Source organism: Pseudopipra pipra, chromosome 4 (assembly GCF_036250125.1).
Source record: "Pseudopipra pipra isolate bDixPip1 chromosome 4, bDixPip1.hap1, whole genome shotgun sequence".
NCBI classification, from domain to species: domain Eukaryota; kingdom Metazoa; phylum Chordata; class Aves; order Passeriformes; family Pipridae; genus Pseudopipra; species Pseudopipra pipra.
The window spans coordinates 67,486,011-67,509,403 of record NC_087552.1 but is presented as its reverse complement, the minus strand read 5'-3'; the positions used below and the strand labels follow the sequence as shown (position 1 = coordinate 67,509,403).

At 36.4% G+C, this 23,393-nt stretch overlaps 1 protein-coding gene across 2 annotated transcripts in view; it reads right to left on the bottom strand.

The window, feature by feature from the left end:
- Positions 1-748: 748 nt before the first annotated feature.
- Positions 749-23,393, bottom strand: part of POLN (DNA polymerase nu) — a 94,246-nt gene continuing 71,601 nt past the window's right edge. For both annotated transcript variants that reach the window (XM_064653413.1, XM_064653414.1), the window contains 4 exons: positions 22,986-23,064; positions 13,022-13,089; positions 4,356-4,417; positions 749-1,931 (listed from right to left, as the gene is read on the bottom strand). In XM_064653413.1, the coding sequence (XP_064509483.1) occupies positions 1,863-1,931; positions 4,356-4,417; positions 13,022-13,089; positions 22,986-23,064 (278 nt within the window). In that variant the 3' untranslated portion in view covers positions 749-1,862. The remainder of the gene's footprint in view (positions 1,932-4,355; positions 4,418-13,021; positions 13,090-22,985; positions 23,065-23,393) is intronic.

Genomic DNA, 23,393 nt, shown 5'->3' with positions numbered 1-23,393 from the left:
TTTGCCTGCTGTATGACAACCTCTACAAAGTGCACACGTCTGGGGAACTGTGACTGACAGTCTTTTGTGAAAGGTTGTGTTTGAAAATTTGTTCTGTATGGTGACCTCTGCATTTCTGTAGCTTCATATTTGAACAGATGTCAATTCACACAAGTGGATCGAGGTTCTTTTTGTTCTTAAGCATGTTTTTGTTATTTGTTAGGCTGAAGAGTGTTCCTAGTGTTGTTCAGGACTTGAAAAAATACAACATCTAGTTTAAAAGTAGGCATCCTAAGAAAAATACACAAGGTGGAAATCAGCTGGGAATGTAGAAAAAAATGATGACTTCCTCCATGTAGTGGGAAGGTCAGCAATGTAGCCTTAGAGGAACTGGGCTTAATTAGTACAGGCCTTCCGAAAACAGTAGGTCTTCAAGAGGAGTGGAACACATGAGACAGCAGAACAATTCACACTTGTTCAATGCCACTGCAAACACAGAAGGCTTGAAAATAGCAAAAAGCATAAGAAAATTAGTGCAGCCTCTTCTCTGTTGGAAAGGTGGAATCAGGCCCTCTGCTCACACAACCTGGCAAAGTGTCACAGCCACCCAGGCTGGACCCCCCAGCCAAGGAGCTGCCTCCCATTAATATGCAGAAGGTTCTGACTTCACTTACATGATCACTGCCAATCTTATAAGAATCCATTTTTAGAAATGACTGATTCACTTCAGCTGACAGGTTATGTATGATTAATAAGCAACATAAGAAAACAATGTTTAATAGTTTAATGGCTTAAAGTACAATGCAAAATTTTTTAATTGTACAAATTAAAAATGCTGCAAAGTCTTTGTAACCATACATTTCTAAAATTTAAATTGTGTTACTTTGATAATTTGATGTCTAATGCTGAAACATACTGAACACCTCTTAAAAGTTTTGTGCTGGACCTCAACTTCTGAATAATTAGCAGTAGACTTTGAGGACAGCTTCATATTCCACAAGCATGTAGACAGAATTTGTAAAACAGTAATGTTATGAAACAAGCTCATTTAAAGAATAAACTCTACTGAAAACCAAATTATCAATAAAAAATCCAAACATTAGAGTAAAAGCCTGAATCCTTAGATGCACAAGGCTAAATCCTAAAATTTATCTAGACAATATTTAGTATTACATAAGTAATAAAAGTAATAAATTAGGCAAAACTGTAATACTTCCTCTAAAGTATGCTGAGATTACAGTGTGCAAATTGAGTTTGAAATTAACTCAATTGACAGCAATCTGGTTATTTTTATTGCATTTAGGCTTCTAGTTTTGTTTACTTGCTTTGCTCCAAAATTCTAGATAAAAATCAAGTTCATTTCCAAAGAACTCTTTTTCTAACTCTGGGGAACAGGACATTTAATATGTGATGAACACCAAGCATCTGCATTCTGCTCACAAAATACAAAATAAGCTGAATACAACAGTTAAGCATTTGCTGATACAGTTCAAATAGTGCCAGTGTAAAAGTATTTTTACACAAGCACCTCACAAAATATTTAACATTAAAGTCTAAACATCCCTCTAACTCAAATATATTTGTGATGTTCCCAAAGGGTTAATATTGTCTTATTTCATTTCTTACATGTAGTAATTTAGCTCTGAACAAAAGCAGCTCCCCGCTGGTTACCTTGGCTAAAGGAAACACAATGAACTGGTAAAAACCAGTTTTATCTCACTGCTGTTGCCTAGGGCTACAGACAAAATGAAGTAAAAAAATTCACATGCAGAGTATTAGGTGCTTATGAAAGATCCAGCAGCGCTGTTGCCTAGTGATTCAGTGAGGAATCAGCACAGGCCAATGAGGTGTTCGGGTACTGAATAACATCCCTGATGGCTGCTTTACATCTCCTGCAATTCTGTCATACACCCCCATGATTTCCCAGTGGTGAGAATCACTTTCAAGGGAACCTGTCAGAATAAAAAAAACAATAAACATTTAAACAAACAAACACATCACAAATAGCAAGATTACTATTTTTGCTTTTCCCTTTGGATGTTGATACTGCTCTAGATTACATACCTATCCATCATGCAATGTTCTTCATTTCTATTAATACTCAATCATTGCAACAATTTTGATTAAAATACCTTAACAATTAAGACTAACCTTTAGTTTTGAAACTGCAAATACATGTTACTGAATTGCAAGGAATATGCTAACGCAAAACTCATCTGATCATGCTTTTTAAAAGAGCTACAAAATCATCATGATGATTTTGATGTTTATCATCAGCAACTTTGTCAGTAATGCATAAAGATACTACGGTGGTTTTTTTTTTACCACCTACTTTTCAAATTCTGGGGTATTTTTATTGTTGCTTTGGTTTAATTTCAGTTTGTTTTGCAGTTCGTGGTGCTCTGGTACACAGTAAATTTGCTGACATGAAAGCTGCCTCATTAGCAAGGACTGTTTTGGAAAAAAAGCTACTTCAAAGATAAAGCATTCTTTACCTCAAAGAAGAAAAAGAGCTCTCTCCCCATTAAGACTGTATGTGTGCTCTACTTTAGTGACATTTTGTCTCCATATTAAAAAATAATATTCATATTAACAGAGCACATAACACATATTAAGTTAAAGTAAGTCTGCTGAAGGAAAGCAGGAGCATTTCACAAAAACCTTTTCATCTTCAGCATCTCTAATCCTTAAAGACATATTCTTACTGTATAGAAGGGTAAACAACATGAATAAAAATACAGACTTCTTTTTAAAAGATCACTCCCAATTTCTTCTCTGAGATCAAGCTGTTGGTATGTTATGTTATCTATCTGGCCTTTGTCATTGATCTCTTTGTATGCTTCAGAGGAAGATGAGGTATCTTCATGATGCATGTAGTCTAGCGTGCTGTAGGAGTAAAAGTATGTCAGGACTCCTACAGTAATTTGCTCAGGAAAAGAAGACCAAACAAGGATAATGAAATGTATCCCCCCGAATACTTCTCCTGTCTACTAAAAAGTCCTGATCTTTGAAACCCCCAGAGAGCTGCCTATTGTCCAAGAATGTTTCCTTTCACCTATTAAAACATAGTTGGGGTTTTAATTTAAACAGAGAATTATTGTTCTGATAGGAATGGCATACTGAATCCATTTGCTAATGCATCAGGATGAATTTGTCAGTGTGTGACAGTAAAACACCTCAGACAGAGGGGAATAAGACTGTTTGTCCCATTTTGTCCACAGGACACCGAAACCTTCTGCCAGCTAATGGTTAGTCTGAAACATGTAACACGAAAATTATAGTCTGCACATGTAATTTTGAACATTCTGAGTAACCATGTAAACATTTGTCTTTCTTAGAAACCTATTAAAGTGTTCATATTTATTTCATGGCCATGATTTCCTCAGGCAAAGTATGCATGTTGTTGCCTGTCAAAAAGCTACCAAAAAGTCTTCTAAGGAAGAACTATAGTGTTGCTATTAAATTTATATGTCACCAATATTACCATATTTATTTTTATGAACTTCATACCAGTGTGAGTGTAAATACATGCTTTTAATTACAATTAAAAATATTTAAATGTAGTATAGCTTGAAATTAAAGGTAATTAAAATATTTATGTGTAGTATACCTTGAAAAACACTCTTGCTTCTCTTTTTCTTTTGAGGAATTTGTAACAAAAGAAGCTAGGCAAACACAGGTGTACAATGTAATCAACCTATAGAAATGCAGTTTGTAAAGCTTGGGAGTGTTTTCTATCAAGCAACAAAAGCTGAGCAGTAGGCAATGGTGAAGGGTACCAGTAGAGAGAGAAATGTAATTATTTTATAAAATAATTACAATTATGTTCAATACACAGAGAGATAAAATAGCTATTTACTCAGCTATTTACTCAGTTTTTACAGATGTTGGTCTGATAGATGATGTCCTCTACTTTGACCAGTGACCAAGGATTTTGTCTGCTTTGTCTGTTAGGCACCCACATGGAAATGTTAATAGACCCCTTTTCTAAGTGAAAATTACTGAAGAAAGATCTTTTGCAATATTTTTTCAACAGTAACAAATGCCTGGCACATCTAGAAAGCCTATCAAAGGGACATATTTTTCACTCTACCACACCCAACAGAAGTTTCACGGCAATGAATGAAATAGATTTTGAAATTACCATACTGCATTGCTAAGACAATCTCACTTTCCAAAAGGGAGGTTGACTTTCTTTCAGTTATTTTCCCTTAGAATTGTTATAGTAATTTTAAAAAGCAATTACCCACAAATATGAAAATGAAACAATTGAAGTGGAAGGCAAAATAGTTTTTGCTAGATTCTTGATATGATGACGATAATATACAAGGCTAAGCATGCCTGAGACAGTAATGGAAATTCAAAATTATCCCTACCTTTAGTGGCACTTCCAAGGCTGTTGTTTGCTGCAGGGACTCCATTGTTCTTTTTACCAGTGCTGTAAGGTTAATTTGAAAACCTACAGCTTTATTTTCCATGTTAGCATTGTTATGTGTATATATATATATATTAAAAAAAATCACATGCTTTATATTTTCCTATTAGTACTTGCATTTCTGTGTAAAAAAAATTACCATTTACAACTTTGTCAGATTATTTTTAAGTTATATTTTATCTCTTATGGAAGCTTCAATTTCTTATTTTAAAATGAATTTTACAGTAAAATTTGCAGAATTATTTAACTTCTATATCCCATATATAAATAAGTACAGCATTAATATATTTCATATAGAGTACATACAGCATGTATGAGTGCTGAATTTCTCAGCTTTTAAGTTCAGTACTCATAACTATATGTTTGGCTACATTTTATACATTTTAATTTTTTTGTGCGGCCATAAAACTCAATTAAAAAGAAAAGAAAAAGCTAGGGAAAAAAACCACTAGAAGTCTGAACTTTTTAAAATATCTTATTCTTCAAAGTAAAAAGATCAGAGCCAAATTTTAAAAAAATCTTCCCTGTGGGATAGTGGAGCTCTCAAGCATCTAAACAATTAAACTTCAGTATAATTCATGTAACTTAACAACTCATCATGCCATAACACTATGCTCACTATTACTGTGCAAATGCATCTATAATTATTCCAAATCAATCACTTGGGATCAGATTTGTCATCACTGGTCCTGCTAATTAGTGTTTTGCTTGACAAAGATTGCTGCTGCAACACATATTGTTCTAATAAAAATCAAAGAGAGATTGAGTGGATAAACAGTTTTTTAAAAAAAAAAGTAATTTGTGGCTAGTGAAAGGAAAATAGGAATACCAGGCGGCCCCAGAACACAAGATATGGAGCAACCTCCACCGCTCTGACAGGATGGATGACTGAATAGTGGATGTGGTCATGTGCCTCACAGAAGTGAGGGATAGCAGGGAATGGGATACGAGGTGCTGGAGCGAAACCCACGTGATTACTGAGAAGCTTCCTTTGAAGTTATCCCCTGATGCACATCATGGCTCTTTGGCAGCTGAGGTTAGAGGCAAAGGAGCAACAAGAACTCTAAGAAGCTGTGTATGGTTGTTGCTCTGGCTGCTGCCAAAACCTCTCCTAATGATGCCAGCAATGAAGAGCAGCATGTAATGTTTGGTGTCACATGGGTGACACTGAGGATGGCTTGCTAATAAGGATGAGGATAACTAGCTTCTGCCTGAACAGAAGTGCAGGGCTCAGGCCGTGTTGGCTCACTCAGACTTGCGTGCTAATGAGCTGTCATGAGCTTTTCCATCAAGTCCAAATTATGCAGTAACTCAAAGGATCAGTGGCTCAAATGCCAAAGCTGAGGAAACCAAGACATTTGTTGACACATCTATGTACAGTTACACCTATATATTTGCTTCATCTTAGATTTGAGGTAGTTCATGGTCCAGTGTAGGACACAGCATCATTTTTGGAGTGCAGAAACAAACATTGCAACCGCAGATTGTGAAGGGAGAAGTGCTGGCCTAAATAATTACCCATTTGAAATCCAGTCCAAGTCAACATGGCTATTAATAGAAGAGTGTTGGACTGAGAAGTCCACTCTGAATTTCAACAAGCTGTCGGCTCCAGGAGGTCAGCAACGCAGCAGATGCTGGGGCACCCCAGCCAGGTGGGATGCCTTCAGAAGGCTAAGTGGGTGGCCAGTAAGTCCTGGATAAACATTTTTTCCATCAGTAAGCTCCCTACCAGGCTGCATGAGAAGTGCAGAACCCAGGTGTTATCCTCTCATAGCCTGCATATGCACTGAGTTAGACCACTTTTCCCCTAGTTCTCTAGACCTCTGAAGCTGACTACTTCTCTCCCATTTAACTGTTATCCCCAAAAGGGGATTCATGATGGCAGCAATGATTGCAACAGCTTTCTCTGTTGGTTGACAGACTTTTCGCTCTAAGGCATCTGGCACAGTCAGAATTCTGCTGCATTCTTAACTGCTCTTAATTTTAAAAAGCACAGATTAAAATGGCCACATCAGTGAACAAACCCAATGGTTCCTCATTCACTTTGACAACCATTAAAAACCTCTCCACGGGTTTGCTCCATTTTCTTCATTCCTTTTTTCTGTGTCAGTTTGGTTCCCTGTTCTCTTTCTCATGTCACACTGACTTCTTCTCAACCCAGAGTTTAGTGGGTGGCATAGTAAAGCCATTCATTTCAAGCAATCTGAGTTGTTGTGCCTGCATTTCAGCCTTCTGAAATCACACCTTTGCAAATATACAAAAGATGTACCTACATCTACTTTACCACAGATTTTGAATGAAATAATAAGTATATAATAACAGAAATATCAAGAAAAGGCAGCTGGATTGCCATTCATGTTCAGTCGTCTGCTACAACAGTAAACAGGGAAGAAGGAAGCATTTAAACTAAATTACAGTCTTTGCACAAAAATAAATAGGTATAGTGGCTGAATACATTTAGACTGGAAATTTAAAGTTCTAGATTTTAGAGAGATGAAATTCTGGAATAGTCCCTAGTGGGAGTAATTTTTCATATGGAGATGAAAATTTATAAAGGAGACCATATGGCATGGGGGTATGTAATCGCAGGATAGGTCCCCTTTAGTCCTATGTACATAAAATCTGAATCTCATGCTACTTTCTCAAATCTCCTTGAAACTCTCCTCTTTCTCAAAGCTCAAAATAAACAACCAGACGTACACAACTCTATCTTCTTTATCTCATATACATTTAAGAGTGTGGTCACTAAAAAAGGAACTGCAGTGTTTAAATAGATGTCTCTACCACTTTTAATTTTTTGTTTCTTTTCTAAGATTTAGATTAGAGGCTTTGGGAATAATAATTATTTCTGTTCAGTCGAGAATCTAGTATATCTGGGGCACATAAATTATTAATTTTAAAATGTTCCTTTACAGTCAGCCATATACTGCAATGGCATCTGTAAAATGCTGCTCTCTCAATCCTTGTAATTTATCTCTCAAAACCTAGAGTCAGCAATTAGGAAAGTTGTTGATTATACTCATCCTGAAATGCTTTGTAAGTGCTAAGTATGCACACTAAAATATTATGTATAAAAAAAACCAGTGACAGCAAAGTTAAAAGATTATAAGGGAACTGAAATTTTAATGTATGTCTTAATGTATATTAGATTTTCTTGATACTGGCCAGGATAAACATGGTTATTGAAAGTGCTGTGAATAGGAACAAAGGAAAGACACGCATGCCTGCTGTGGAACAAAAGCTTATTTGTCCCTATCGAACTGGAGACATTTTTCAAGCGCACTCACCTATGAAATTATGACTCCAGAAACATGTCAAAGCTGGCCAGACATATGATCTATGGAACAGGGATTTTTGCACATTGAAAGCTATCTGGAGGCATCTTTAGTTTATGCACCAGTGTTTTTCAAGTTAGGAAAAGGCAGCTCAGAGGACAGAAAATGTCACTAACTTGTGATGACCAGTTCATTCTTTTGTTCTTCTGTTACTTGAGTCCCCTTTTGAACATGTGCACATTTTTATGCAGCTGCCTCAGTGCACATTAAGTGGGAAATTGTAGCAAAATAAAATGAAATTACATGGAATTTGTGTACAAGCCAAAAATTTGTACTGGCAGATGATTAAAAAAACCTAAGATACTGTTCTTTAGGTAGTAAGATTCTGAATTTATAGAATAGCAAAATAAATAGGCTTAGTTTATCTTTTTTTTTTTCCTTAAACTGGTCCTTTTGGTGTTCTTAGAGTAAGTATTTCAGCTGAAATATTTTATACCTGGCAAAATATTAGAAGAATTGTTTAAAACTATGTTTTACATGCCTGAAATATAAGAACAGATGCAGAAAACCTTTAATTCTATCAATAATGTATAATTATGAGTTCTAAAAAAACCATCTTTAAAAATTACTCTAATGCACTGTGATATTGAACACAAAGTACTGAAATACATATATTTCTACAAAAAGATGTTACTTCAAAGTATCAAGTGTCTTTCATTTAATTATCACTAATGGATGCAATTAAGCAGGCAGAAAGACATGGAAGAATCCACGGTAATCACCACTGGCAAAGTTCACCTTTCAAATCCACCAGGTATTTATAGAACACACATCAGAAGCCAGATTTTACAGCTGTAACTAGAGGTATCTCTTTACTTTAAAAAAAAAATTGTTCTGCATTTCTCCACCCCAAAGTGTATTTCCCCCTTTGACCAGTAATGTATTCAGAACAATCCAAGGGCAAAGAGGCATTTCAAGCACAGCATGGAGTGGCAGTGCCAGAAACAGTCCCCACAAAATGAAAAACTGGGTTCTGCAGTTCCTGAATACTCTTCCAGAGTCCCTAGACAGACTCACTGCCTGATCTGGGGACAGTCTGTCTACCTGATTACACAGACTTCAGAATTAGAGATGCTGAGGCTTCTCAGATCCAAGAGCCCAGTTTTTGGCATTCCCAAAATATCATCTGCCTTTCTGCTTCCTGGGCTGCTGGAGAACTCAGGATGTGAGGAAGCCAGACAGGCAAGCTGGCTAGAAACCAGGCAGATTATTGACAGTAAAGCTGAGAGTCTTCTGCCCAAACCAAAAGAGTTTCTGCCAAATGTTTTGATTTGAACATCCCAAGCACCCTCTAATAGGAAATTAGGATTGTAAAAAGCTCTTTTGCTGTCATGTTCTTGCCCTAACCAGAGAACTGAGGGAAATAATATGCCATATCTTTGCTGAAAATTACACAATTCACAGTAGTAGGTGCTTCATTGTATTTCAAACTGTGTCAAAGCTTGGACACAGTTATAAATAAATAATGTTTTGCCTTGTCCATTCAGAGTGAACCATATGCATAATATAAAACTGTGGGTGACATTCTGTTGGAAAAAGGTATTCTTGCAAAATATAGATAACACCTAACTTATTACATGCAGTGCTTTGTGCAGAAGCAGATATTAGAGAAAAAGAACACCTTATTGCATACCTCTTGTTTATCATATTTAAAAGATTCAAAATCATCTGTGTGTTATTAGATGCACTATAAATTGGATTTCTGTATACTGAAAAGTACTGACAATTCTTACTGGGGCCTATAAAGTCCTAACCACAACTAAAGAAAGCACCAGCATTACAATTCCTTGTGGCAGTTCTCAGCCTCCATTCACGAGAGTCTTAGAAGCAAATAGACATTTTAATCTTGTATAACAATACAAAGGAGACACTTCTATGAGGGAAATGCTGCTGAGAAGGCTTATGTTCTGCACTATGAACTAATGAAATAATACTATTTACCTATATGTTCTCCATTTATAAATCTTAAAAATATTTAAAGATTTCATATCCATTCTGCAAATAAGAAAACAGAGACATATATTTGTAGTTGCTTTCTTGGAAAAGTAGATCAGAAGCATGACTGGAATCAGAATGCAAACACACTGAATAGTAGGCCAGTGCTTCTTGGATTACACTAAATGCAGGAGAATAACACAGCATTGAACTGTAGTCCATTAAAGCCCTCAAACACTGCCCTTTAGCTTTAAGTCCACGTCTTTCCCTTTACTGAGCTTTGTGACTGTACAACTGAGATTTCTCTCTGGATCATTAAACTCCTGGCTGGAAACTGCAAGTCAGCAGATTCTGTAATTTAAAGTTTCTGAATGGACAAAAGCTCATTAGATATGTAAAGACAAAGCTGACAGCTAAAGAATATTGGCAAATAAAAGTAAGAAGAGTAAGGGTGAAAGAACTTTGGGTAAAGAGATGAAAACCATATTTTGACTTTCAAAGCACTAAAGCGAATTAGGAGCGGGCACCCTAGTGACACTTTTTTGCTTTAAAATTCATATACCTAATCTGTTACCTCAGTTAGCAGCTCCTGAAATAATTGGAAAAGATTAGGAGAAAAGAGTGTTCCTATTTAGTTTCATCTGAAAGGAATCTAGGTCAACTGCTCTCTGCTCTGTGATGTGAACCAAAACTGTTCACACCGCAGACTGGGACAACAGGCAGATCTGCTTCAGCATGTACTTCTGACTGGAAGCTGGATGCTAGTGCAGATGCACCCTTTCTCTGCCTATTCAGATCAAGCAAAATCCTCATTAATGACATTGGAGAAGAGCCAGCTTTGGACCCTTTTAAGACAACTGGGATTAGTTCTTTCACCAGTACTAGCACTATACACAAAACACAGTCAGGGAGGTTGGAAGGAACCTTTGGAGGTTACCTGGTCCAGCCCATCTGTTCATAGGGGCTACGTAGGGTTGGTTGGTAGGCCCAGGAGTGTGTCCAGAAGGTCTTTGAACACATCCAAGGATGGAGAGTCCACAGCCTCTCAGGGCAACCTTTGCCAGTGCTCAGTCAACCTCACAGTAAAACACTGTTTCCTAATCTTCAAAGGGGACCTTCTGTGTTTCAGTTTGTGGCCACTGGCTCTGGTCCTGTCACTGGGCACCACTGGAAAGAGCCTGGCTCCCTCCTCTATGCCCCTCCCTTCAGATATGGATATACTTTAATAAGATCCCATGAGCCTTCTCTTTTCCAGGCTGAACTGCCCCAGCTCTCCCAGCCTGTCTTCATATGAGAAATGCTCCAGACCCTTCATCATCTTTGTGACCCTTCGTTGTACTTTCTCCAGTCTGTCCCTGCCTTGTACTGGGGAGCTCAGACCCCAGTGACGAATAAAGAGGAAGGAAATGAACGAATCACGAGATGAAGAAGGAAATTAATGTCTTACGTTGGTCTTTTGTGTTAAGAATAAGACATTCTTCTGTTCTGACATAAGTGAGTATATCTGAAAGTTCCTGTAATGTAGAATTTTCTCTTTTTCTTTGCCTCTTAGGGCAAAGTAGAGACAAATCAAAAAATCAATCTTCAATCAGCAGAATGAAACAAACTCCCACGTTGAACACTCAAGCTTGGCAGCCTATGTTAAGTGCAATGACAATTTCCAAGGTATCTCACACCTCTAGAACTGCCCGGGTCCATTTTCTAAAGGTCATCTTAGCAACTTCAATTACAGGGTGCTAACTCTGAAGCACGACAAGGAATTTACAGATGTGTTTGTTCTGCACGCTGCAGCTGCACCTGGAGAAACATGAACTGGTTGCTGTGTGGTGTGCACTCCAGTCTTGAGTATTTGAACCAGACTTGGTGTTTTCAGAAAAAAGCCCCCCAGTCATCACGTTTCTGTAGTGGGATAACGTATTACTGGTGTCCATACAATAACTAGAGCTTTTTCTGTTATACTTGAAAAGTATTGATTTTTCCTGAATTTGCTACAGATTCATACTAGTAATACAGGTCAGAATTTGACCCAATGAGGGAAGAATCTCAGATTTTCTAGATGTATAAGCAACCATGAATAATTTTCATCTTTTGGGTATAATATTAGCTCTATACTTAATGCAAATTGATGCAAAATAAGATAATAAAAATTGTTCTATGATCTCTTACAGATTTCTTACAATATGCTACACTTTCTAATTCTGAAAGTATGTCCCTTTTAGACATTGCCTTTTCTGAGTAGATACTGCAAACTCAAATAAATTGTATGGTGTTTTTTTAATTTAAATCAGATTTGAACTCCTCTATTTAGAGGTCAAATGTTAATATATTAACCTAATTCATTACAATGCCTCTAATATATTGAATTGAAATATTTCCCAGGTAGTTTGTTTAGATTAGGTGGAGGTTTAATGTTCTCATTTTGAACTAATACTCACAAGAGGGATCGATGATGAAATGAGACTAATATAGCAAATTGCACTGTTCAAATGAACACAGCACAGGAAGGTGAAAATTAATTTTTTATTAGATGCTTAGGTTATAATGAAAGATATTTCTTGTATGGTTCATTGAAAATATTTGTGACATTATGCTAATTGTTTCAGCCAAACATGTTGTTGAGCTTCAAACAAGACCAAAGTTTGTGAATAAACATTTGGTGCCTACATGAATAAATCCACTACTTATTGGAGAAGAGACCAAACAGCCTCGTATGTGGCCTCTCTTGTGAACTAAATTTGTACCAGATGCTGAGATAAACTCTGGCTTAGGAAATAATGTCTGGAAGTAAGCCAGACAAGAGGATAAAAATGTAGGCTGGAACTTTTCCTAACCTTAACCTTGAGAGTGCCATCATAATGATTTCTTAATATTAAAAAAAGCAGTAAACTAACTTAGAAATTACAGTACATTACATAGTTACATTAAGAATTTCATATTTCTTTATGTAACAGGGCCCAATCTAAAGTATTTAGGAAGTTACTTTCCAAACCATACTTTTTTAAGCTGGTCTATTTCCTTCTAAAACCCTTTAAAACCTTGGAGAAAATATTATTCTTTAGTTTTACAGGATTCACACACCAGATGATGGAATATTGATAAGAAAACTAAACACAAATAAGCATGGTGATGAATTCCAGATGATAAGTATATCACGTTTTATCTACATAAGAGCCAAGGGTGGAAAACATTCAGAAAAATCTGCTTGGTATACATTTTCCTAATTGTGAGAATCAATGTGCTGCTTCTTGCTACATTAGCTCTTTGTTCTCTGAGAAATCACAGGATATAGGGAGTAAAAATGAGGTGGGAGGGAAAGAGCAAGATAGATTGTATTTACCTGAAAATTCCTGGATTTGAGAATCTTCTACTTCAAACAACAATTCATCATGGATCTGGGCAATTAACCTGAAAAATTTCAGAGACTTTAGATAACATATGCAAAAAATTCTTTCCATTCGTATCATCAACTACTTGTCACACACACAGTGATAAGTTAAAGTGAAAATAAACACCCAAGAAAATTAAAATATCGTGAATGGATTTAAAAGAATTGCCAGTCCACATATTCTGGAAACATAAAGGCCATGGTTGTAAACCCAGACTGTGCTTGCTAACTTATAAAAGTCATACAGGGATTTGATGACGTGACAAGGTAATACTTAAAACCAATGTAATTTGCAGAAAAATGCAAGAAATTATGGAGACAGGTTATGGTTTGTTAACATACCTTGTTTTTTTCAAGTTGAGCTGGAATAAATGTAGTTGCAAATGGGTGATTTTACTAATGAAAATGTGGTCAAAATTAAAAGTATTTGGTTCACTGATATACCAATATTAACTCCTAGCTGTTCAGTGACTTGAGTCCTTTCCAGGAAATAATGTTTTCACTTATGTGCAAAGTGGGTGTCCTCATGCTGACAAACAAGTGGGTTGAAGAATGAAACTGCAGGCACATACACACAACCTGATCCAGTGCCTGTGCTATCAGGACAGTCGCCTTCCTAAGGACAGAGTGTACAGCTGAAAGCAGTAACCCCGTGAAAGCTCAGCAGCTACAAGTACCTGAGCTCTTCAGCTGGAGCTCTTTTGTAAGGAAATGTAACTACTGCTTTGTTTTTCTCTTTGTCTGCCATATTGATAGGTCTCTTGCATATGCACTGTGACTTATTTGTAGAGTGCTTACAGGAGAAGCATCCTAAATTGTTGGTTTGAACATAAATGAACATTCACAATGGAAATAATAAATGTATTTGATTGAATTAAGTCCACAGCAGAATAGATGCAATATAGCACATATAATCCCTGAGTGTAGTAGTAGTAAAAATACAGTATACCTGATTAGATTTTATTCCTATTAGATCTATTTTATTACTTCTTTAAGTACTGTAGCTGGGAGTGTAAGTCATAAAACTGTAACATCCATTTCCAAATTTCTTTGCAATTAGTATATAACATAAGAAAGACCTGCACCTGCTAGAGCAGCTCCAGAGGAGGCTATGAAGATGCTCAGAGGGCTGGAGCACCTTCCCATGGGGACAGGCTGAGACAGTTGGGGTTGTTCAGCCTGGAGGAGAGAAGGCTCCAAGAAGACCTTACAGAACCTTCCAGTACCTAAAGGGGCTACAAGAGAGATGCAGAGGGATTTTGCCAAGGGCCTGGAGAGACAGGACAAGGGTAACAGCTTCAAAATGACAGAGGGCAGGGTTATAGATTAGATATAAAGAAGAAATTCTTCTTTATGAGTATGGTGAGGCACTGGAGAACAGTTGCCCAGAGAAGTTATGGATGCCTCATCCCTGGAAGTGTTCAAGGCCAGGTTGGATGGGGCTCTGAGCAACTTGGTTGTGTGGAAGGTGCCCCTGCCCATGGCAGGGGGTATGGAACTAAATGGCCTTTAAGGTCCTTTCCAATCCAAACCAAACCATTCTGTGATCCCATGATTTAAATTAAATGCCCATTGTAGACTTTTCTTAATACCTAGCAGTTATTTAAGTAAATACTTCTTTACAAATGGCTGAAACATCAATATGGTTACTAGTAATAACTTTTCACAGTTTCTTAAGATAGTTTCACGCTGCCTTAAATTACAATGTGACATTGACTAACAGTGTGGTGAGCTCTAATAATAGCTCTTAAATTATTAGTCACTTACAACACAGTCAGAAGCAGAGGGAAACAGATTAACATATTTCTAATAGGAAATTGGGACACAGGATACAAAAAAGAAATAGATGAAAAGACCAGGATCATCTGTAGCAAGAGAATACAGTTACATGAAAAGTTATAATTTCTAATGCAAGTAAATTAATTAAAGCAAGAGTGTCCTCATAATCATTGAAATGACATGTAAAAGATATAAATCAGAACAGGGAATATTAAAGATGAATAAACTGTGAATCAATGGAATAAGTGAAAATAATTGCATTGATTAAACCAGTGCAATAAAAACATGATAGACTGGTTATTGTATGTACCAGAGTAGTGTCTCATGCCTTCAGTCAGGATAAGAGCACCATATATTCTGAATACTTAGTAAGGAAAAGTCCTTTCTTAGAAGAATTTACAATATACATAAAAATTTCATCATAAATTTATCAGAACTTAGGAATGGAGGAAAAGGATTTTCAAGACAACTCAGCAAAGTTTCTACTGATCACCTCATCTCTAAAGGAAAAACCGCATTCGGAAGGAGCAAGGTTGGACCAAAATTAAGTGTTACCTTCATGCGTGCCCAAAAACCTGTGGAAGCAACGTAAATTAACTCACAATTTCTGTGTGGACGGCAAAATAAACTTGACACTACTCTACATACTCCAGTTCATGTACTGAAAACAGCACAGGTCTTTTAGCTTGGTACTCCATCTGGGTTGGAGGATCCTGTTTCTTACCCTTATCATCCTGAACAGCACAGCCCACAGCTTGGTGACATTGCCAGTTAACTCAGGAACTGCTTAGAGATGCAGAGTTACATCTACCCCATCTTAAACATCTAGTGATTAAGTCAAAGTTCAGGACGGTATTTTGTCTGCTAAACACAGAACTAGAAATTCACATTTGATGGTTCCCTGTGTAGCTCTGCTACTTCCCTAAGCAATGCAAATTCAGTTAGAAAATGGGGGTAATATTTGAGAGATCTAAGAAATAAGTATTTCTAATACACTTCTATTCAAATGAAAGGTATTACATAAGATTTAATTAACGCTAAATGTGATTTCCTAGATTGATGCAAAGAAGCAAAATAGTATACACTATTTCCTCCTTAGCGTTCATCAATCAAGTTAGATATTTTCTTGATGATCTCTTATCTCTTTTTCTTATCCATTTCACATCAAATTAATGGGTTCTGCTCTTACAATCTTACAGTACAAGGCCACCTGTATTTTTTCAGGCTTGTTAAAGTAATAATACTTGCATGCAATGTGCTGCTCCACAGAAGGAAGCATTCAATTTGACAGCAATACACATGAAAGAAAAAAATCAAAGCAATTTATACATTCAAAATTCACAGCTTTCACCATTCCAGTGCATGCACCCACCCAACCGTTGCACACCTTGAGTGAAAGAAGTTTAAAAAAACCCCTACACTTTTCCTTAATAGCTTAATTGAATCCTCTTCACTTTGAAGGAATATTGAAATAGCAAGCTCCTCTCATTAACTGTTGCTAAGAGGTATGGCCAGCTGGATTACAAACTGCAAACCAGGCAGAGACTAGTATTTTCTTTGTTGTTGTTCTACAGATGATAAGAATGCCTTTGATTTACAAACTAATATTTTATTAACTATTTTCTGGATTGCCTGAAAATTAGGCAAGATTGCCATAGTACCCTTTATCAGAGGCTGGTTTTTAACAGCCACATGTAGTGTTTTGGGACATTACAATGTGCCAAGAGTTCCTCAAACTAATTAAATTCATGCTCCTTTTATAGACAAGGGATTAAGGTTGGTTCTGACTTAGATGTTCTGAACTGACATCTGGAAAAGTCCAACTCTATGCATTGACTCTGTGGGGGTAAAATCAGTCATTTTCTACTCAGACAAGGTTTTTGTCATTTAAAAAAACACCATGTCCCTGATCATTGAAATTGTGAACATTTTCTGAAACAACAGTATTAGATTTTATATCCCAATTATTAATATCCTTGTAATCCCTTGTAATCCTATGCAATCCCTTTTTTTGACATAATCAAATCAATGATCAATAAATAATAATCCAACTAGTAATATCACATTTTTCATTTTGAATCTGAAACCTCTAAATGCCTAATGGGAGACTTCAAAGCTGCAGACACAGGAGTACATGGTTAGAAGTTTTGTATATAAAAATAAGTTCAAAAAAATCCCCAAAAAGCATAAAAGCTTTTAAGTGGCTAGGAAATAAAAAAAAAAAAAGATAAAAACAGTAACGTATTTTGAAATCAGACAAATAGGGATATATGAAAAAAACCCCAAAACCAAACACCAAAAAACCAATGAAAATAAGTTTTATGTTTTGTAACTGAAAAGAAGAATTTAATGACTTGAAAATCTGAGACATTCACACTCAATAAATAAATATTTAATAAAATAAAATATTGGTTTAAAAGGCATATAATGAAAGACATTGTCAGAAAAAGTCAGAATGGCTGCTCATGTAACAAACACTTGCATGGATTTCAAGAACATTTAGAAATGACAACATACAATGAATTTGTGGGAAGACTTTTAAATCTTATGTTTCAGAACTTAGACTCGTCCCCACAAGTAGAGGAAGATGAAACTCTGCAGACAGACAGGCTACCCTACTACAGATCTTACACCTCCCTCCTGAAGCATCTGCTACTGGCCACACTCAGCAATAATGGGCCAGATGGATGTTGGATCTGATCCTTCTTAGAAATATCCATGTTCCCTGCACTAAAACACTATTCTTTTTTTTTCTGATACTACTAATACTACATGTTATTTAGCTTTGCCACAGTTTCCCCACAGATTCCAGTGGACAAAATGTCTATTAAGTTGTCACGTAAGTAAGGAACAAGGTTATGATAATTCTATAATATTTTGTAGAGTTTCCCTGTTTTTTTTTTTTTTTTTTTTGAAGCTGCATCTATCAGGATTTCTAATGTGGTACTATAAAAGTTATAGCTCAAGATACATCATGCCTGCATAAATGTCACTTGCATTAACTTTAAGCTACCTCTTCCAGTGTTTCCATGATAAAGACCAAGATATTTTAACATTTTAACCATAAAAATCCAGCTAATTTATGAAATTGGTTTTCTCAGCAGCTACATCATGAAGAGAAGGAAACTGAACAGATGGTTAATTAAAGATAATAGAATTTTTGCATGTATCCAAAGTGTTTGAAAACATACCAATCTAAAAGGTGACCTACAAAAGGGTTTTATAAATGAAATACATTTATTTGCATCCAACGACTCACATAAAGGAACCCTGAAAAACCTGCTACATCATGAATGTCCTTTTTGGCTGTGATATTTAAGCATATTAAATATATTTCGTTCTTTCTATAAAGAGTAACTGACTTGCTCTGCTTACTGTGCATGAAGTGTTCAGGTAACAGTTCACCATCTTGTGGATGCATGCAAAATACTGCTTTGAATGCTCAAGGCAAGTGATGATTTTCCTAAGTTACAGCCTGCCTAGAAATTCAATGTTACTTGGCCACTTTGGGAGGCGAAGAGCTACATATTGGTCTGGGACAGCAGCTATGGAGAGTTCCCAGTCATTTCTGACATAGCAATACAATCTGGGAACTTCTGCTACTGAAACAAAAGCACTTGTGTATGAAACAACAATCTTATTCTCCTCTCAAGCAGAATCCAAAACTTTTATCTTTTCCTTGTGATTCTATTTCTCCAGTATTAGGCTATAGGTAAAAGTTGACCATCTTGCTAGAGTTAATCCATATCCTGGGTGGGAACTGTGGGCAGAGTACCAGAGCAATAAGCATTTACTTGAAAATCCTGGTTAACTAGTAGAGAAGAAACATGATTAAAAACAATTATTTAATTCCTGAAGAAACAGATAAAGGGAAGTAAGATTTATGCTCAGAGTTAAAGAAAATCAACACACATAGCAGCAGCTCTAAGCATTTTACTGAATGTATTTGGTTGAAACTATGATGTAATCATGAAGTTGGGTTTATTAGTATGCCTTCTTGTATGAATCTGAGAAATGATAAGAAGTTCATAAAGTAATAATGATTGAATCTCTATACACCTTATAAAAATGCCTCTGGATTCTTGTGTCATACTAAAACTGAAGCCACTTCCAACAAATGAATCGTGTGATTTATCACATGACTTATATCTGAAAAAAATCCATGTCACATAACAAAATGCTTGTTCCTGGGATGATAGGGGCTGTTTCTAACTAATTTACCTGTCTGCAGAAGTGAGCTGCATTTACAGCTCACCAGCTCAGAAAATCATTAGGTTGATTAAGGAGTTTGTTCATTGAGGAAGACATACAAACCCTCCAGCATCCACTGCTATTGAAAAGCAGTTGGGACCAAGAAAACATACCTTTTCCTTTTATTTGCTGGTGGCTTTTCCTTTTCAGATCACTCATTTAGATCTGGCCTGTGGCTGAACCTCTCTCTTTAACTAGGCTCCGGACATGCTAAGAAGTAAAGCTGTGTGTTCGTGGCACAGGTCCAGTGCTGAAGGAACAATAAATTGGTGAGAAAGCAGAATTTCTGGATTCACACCAAATTACTCAATAGTTCTGTAGACTTGTTAAAATTAATTTGCATGTTGTTGGGACATTATCATCTTTAATGACTTCCTCAGAAGTTCATGTAGCATTAGGTAGACTTCGGGTAACCATCAGTGCAGCTTCAGCTTGCAAAATGATAATATGTACAATCATTGCTATAGGCAGCAATTCTTCCACAATTTGCCAGCATCCTTCTTTCTCACCAAGCTTCCATGTGTCTGCCACTGCAGTGATGTTTTGAACACTGAAAAGAACTACAACTGTCCATCTGAGTTCATCGAGTACCTTTACCCTCTCATCAGTTCCATAAATCTTTCTTTCAGCTGCTACTGCATGCCTTGATCTCACTTCAGAAGTTTCTTTGCTATCATCTGCCTGCAGGAAACATCATGTGGAGGTTCTGTGGATTGCATCAGACAGGTAAAAGCTGGCACTTGAATAATTTATGTCAGCAGCACATTTTCAGCAAGCAACTTGGCCAGCAGCAGCAGAACAGCATCTTAAGAAAGATCTAGGTAATATGGAAGAAGTCTGAAGAAATTGTGATTACTTGTCAGTGCCACACAAAATGCAGAGATACCAGTAGCCAACTCATACTAATATCAGATCCATATCATATGTGTTGCATTTAATGCTACTTTTCCTGGTTTCTGTAAAATTATTTCCAAGTAACTGATTGACTTTTTACTGTCAAAGCATAACCTGATAGGCTGGCATTTGAATTAAAAGATGAAGGAACACAAAGAGAAAAATGAGACTGCTAGCTGATAAAACAGAATTGATCAGTCACAGTGGAATATCCTGTTTCATCAAGAAGGCCTCACTGATGAAGCCTCATGAAAATGTAACTTGATTACCTTTCCCTGACTTCCAAATGCAGTATCATATGTGCAACAATAAATGAAAATCTACGAGCTGCTAGTCAGACGAAAATAAAGTTTCACACTGTTGGGTCAGAGCTTGCTCACAGCTGAACAGCTTACAGTGCAGAACAATGAAAGCAGTGCTGTGAGTGAAGACTGCAAACTAACATTAAAAACTGTAAGACCTTACCCAGAATTATTTTTTCTTTATTTCCAAGGTAAGGAAGACAAAATGTTGAGCATTAGCCAAAACTTAGCTATGCTTAACAGGATACTGTCTCCCAGTGTAAATGCTCATAAACACTTCTAAAGCCTGTAAAAATTATATTTCCCTTTGATATGCTGTTCAAAGTGAAAATTCTGTTTCCAAAATTAGAAATTCTAAAAGGGAAATAAAGATACTTACAAGGGGCTGAAGATAGAAGAAAAGATAGTAGTGTGCTATCTTTGGAATGAATATGATCTGATGGGATGATAATAGGAGATTGATTATATTCTCATTTTGGAAGAGCTACTCTGCATTCCCACTGTTACAACAAGAGCACCGATTATGTACACACTTCCTTTTAACAATATTTTTCAAAGGGCTTCATAAAGGATGTTAGGATCATTATCCCAACTTGACTGATAAGAAAATCAAGAAACAGACTACTGAAAAAATAACTAACTGAATGTCACCTGGCAGGCAAGTGGAAACACAATATTTCAAGTTTCAGTCCCATACTCTTTTGGCAATACCCCAACTGATGCTTTCAAATGCCACTGTCCAAACTGGTGAGTGTTCACGGAATTTATAAAGGCATTGATTGTGCTTTTCTGACAAGTCTGGCCATAAGTACCTACTAAATATTACAGCAAGGAGCCATTATTGACTATTAAAACACTCTCCTCTAGCAAAGCCATCCAGTTGTTAATGGCTGGCAGGAGTTCAAAATTCTTGTTTAAACTAGTCTATCTCTTTGACATGTCCTTGCAGTTTTGATCTTTCCCAGCTGTGACATTTATGATAAGAATAAGCAGGATAGGCAGTGATACTTTGCTGTTGTCTGGTGTAGCCATTCCCCCTATGCTTTCACAAGGAATTTCAACATGTAAAACTCCAATATTTCCCCATATCTGTTACCTCCTCAGCCATTTGGTGACACTACTTCTTTAAAATAAATAGTTTTGAGAAATAAAAACCCAAGCAAAATTTTCTGCTGAGAGAGAAGAAAACATTCATGAGCTTTATCAGACATGACATTTGGCTTTCTCAGACAACAAACAGCCAGTTACTGAACCTAAAGATCTGTGTGCCAGGTAGGAATTGCAGAAGGGAGTATGTTCTTTGCCCTCTCATCACCTCCACTTGCCTCCCCTACTAAACACTGTTGGCTACTCCTCTATCACTAATCTAACTCGAAGTTTTGCTTGCTACGGATACAGAAATTTTCATCCATGCCACAGCCATCAGATTCTGGTCTCTTCATTCAACTCGGGTATCAAAAAGAATTATAATCAGTGCAGAGAATCTGCCTGAAAATGTAGAATGCAATATGTGATAGTGCATCATCCAACCTTCAACACAGAAATGTACCATTATCTGAATGCAGGCAGGATCTCCACCAAAGAATCATTTCCCATTTCAGATCTGTACTACCAAGAACACTCAACAGTTTTATTTTTGGCATAGGAACGACTCTAACTTTGAATTCAAAAAGTGGAATTTATATTTGTAATTAAAAATTACATTTTCAAACATGGATCAAATAAGACAACACCACTGTGTGTAAATGATACACACACACACACACACACACACACACAGAGTATTTATAGGTTGGATATAACACCTAATTGCCAAGTATATTTGGAAGGTCAAACCCTGTTCCTCTGTAACCTAAATACCCACTGAAGTCCTTAACACATGATTGCTACAGCTAAGTTGTTATTACTCCTTCTAGATGACAGAAACACTGATGTTCTGCACTATCTGCTATCTCTGCTTTTATTTGAACTTCTACTGCACAAATTCATGTGACATTGGATTGTTTACTACAGCATTACACAAGATGAGAAGCCATTTGTTTGGGGGTTTTTTGTGCCTGTTTGACTTCAAAGTATCTTTCTATTTCAGCAAATAATAATGCTCCCTGGCTCTCTGCACCATCCCCTCCATCCTTTTTACAGGAAAAGTAGACTTCATTATTTCTGCTAGTGGTGTAAAACTCTTGAGGATGTTCTGTGATCTCTTGCCCAACTCTCAGCAGTCACAGCAGAAGAGAATCATGATGACCAAGCTTTTCTTTAGCAAAGGAAAGCCATCTATACAAGAATAAAAAATGTTCATTTATTTTGCTTGAGTACTGGTTTCCTGATTCCTGTTTTTTTTCCCAGCCCATTGAATGTTCAATTCCCACTGTACAATACCCTCAAAATACAGGAAGGATATGATCAGTGGGCTTGATTTCAAAGATGCAGAACTACCACTGAACTGGATCTGACTGAGTTTAAATGGCCCTGGGGCATTTTATTGCCTTGGGATGGATTTACAGATCCAACCACTAAAGTACAAAGATGTAACTTTAAATGTATAAAACCATCTCACAAGTCTTTGCTTGTTAAAAGATTCAGAGGCATACATGACATTTCTACAGCTGCTTAAAATGCCAGAAATATATTCATTTCAACCAATTTTGTTTTAAGAACAAACAGTTTTGCAGTCATTCATTACTAACCTGGCTGTTAAAGTGGGAGAAACGACAACAGAGGTAAAAATCTTCACCATAGCCATTTTACAAAGATCAGCTGCAGAGCCTATGAAAGAAAGTGATCTGCTTTTAATTTAAAGCATGCAAAAGGAAAACATTCTTCTTGGAACTATGGCATAGGAATGGAAAACATCTGAAGATTCTGAATAATAAGAATTTTCAAAACTAGCAGATCCAATTAATGTAATATGTGATACAGATTATAAGATTAATAAATAACAAACAAAATAATTACATGTTAATTAAAACTAGAAAATAACAATATGAAATTATGTGTAAATTAAAGGTGAATTTGTCAGTCATAGCTATAGGTTGAAAAATTCCTTTTTATAAAAAAAGTCTGAAATTATCTAAGTTTGAATTAAAATTTATCTA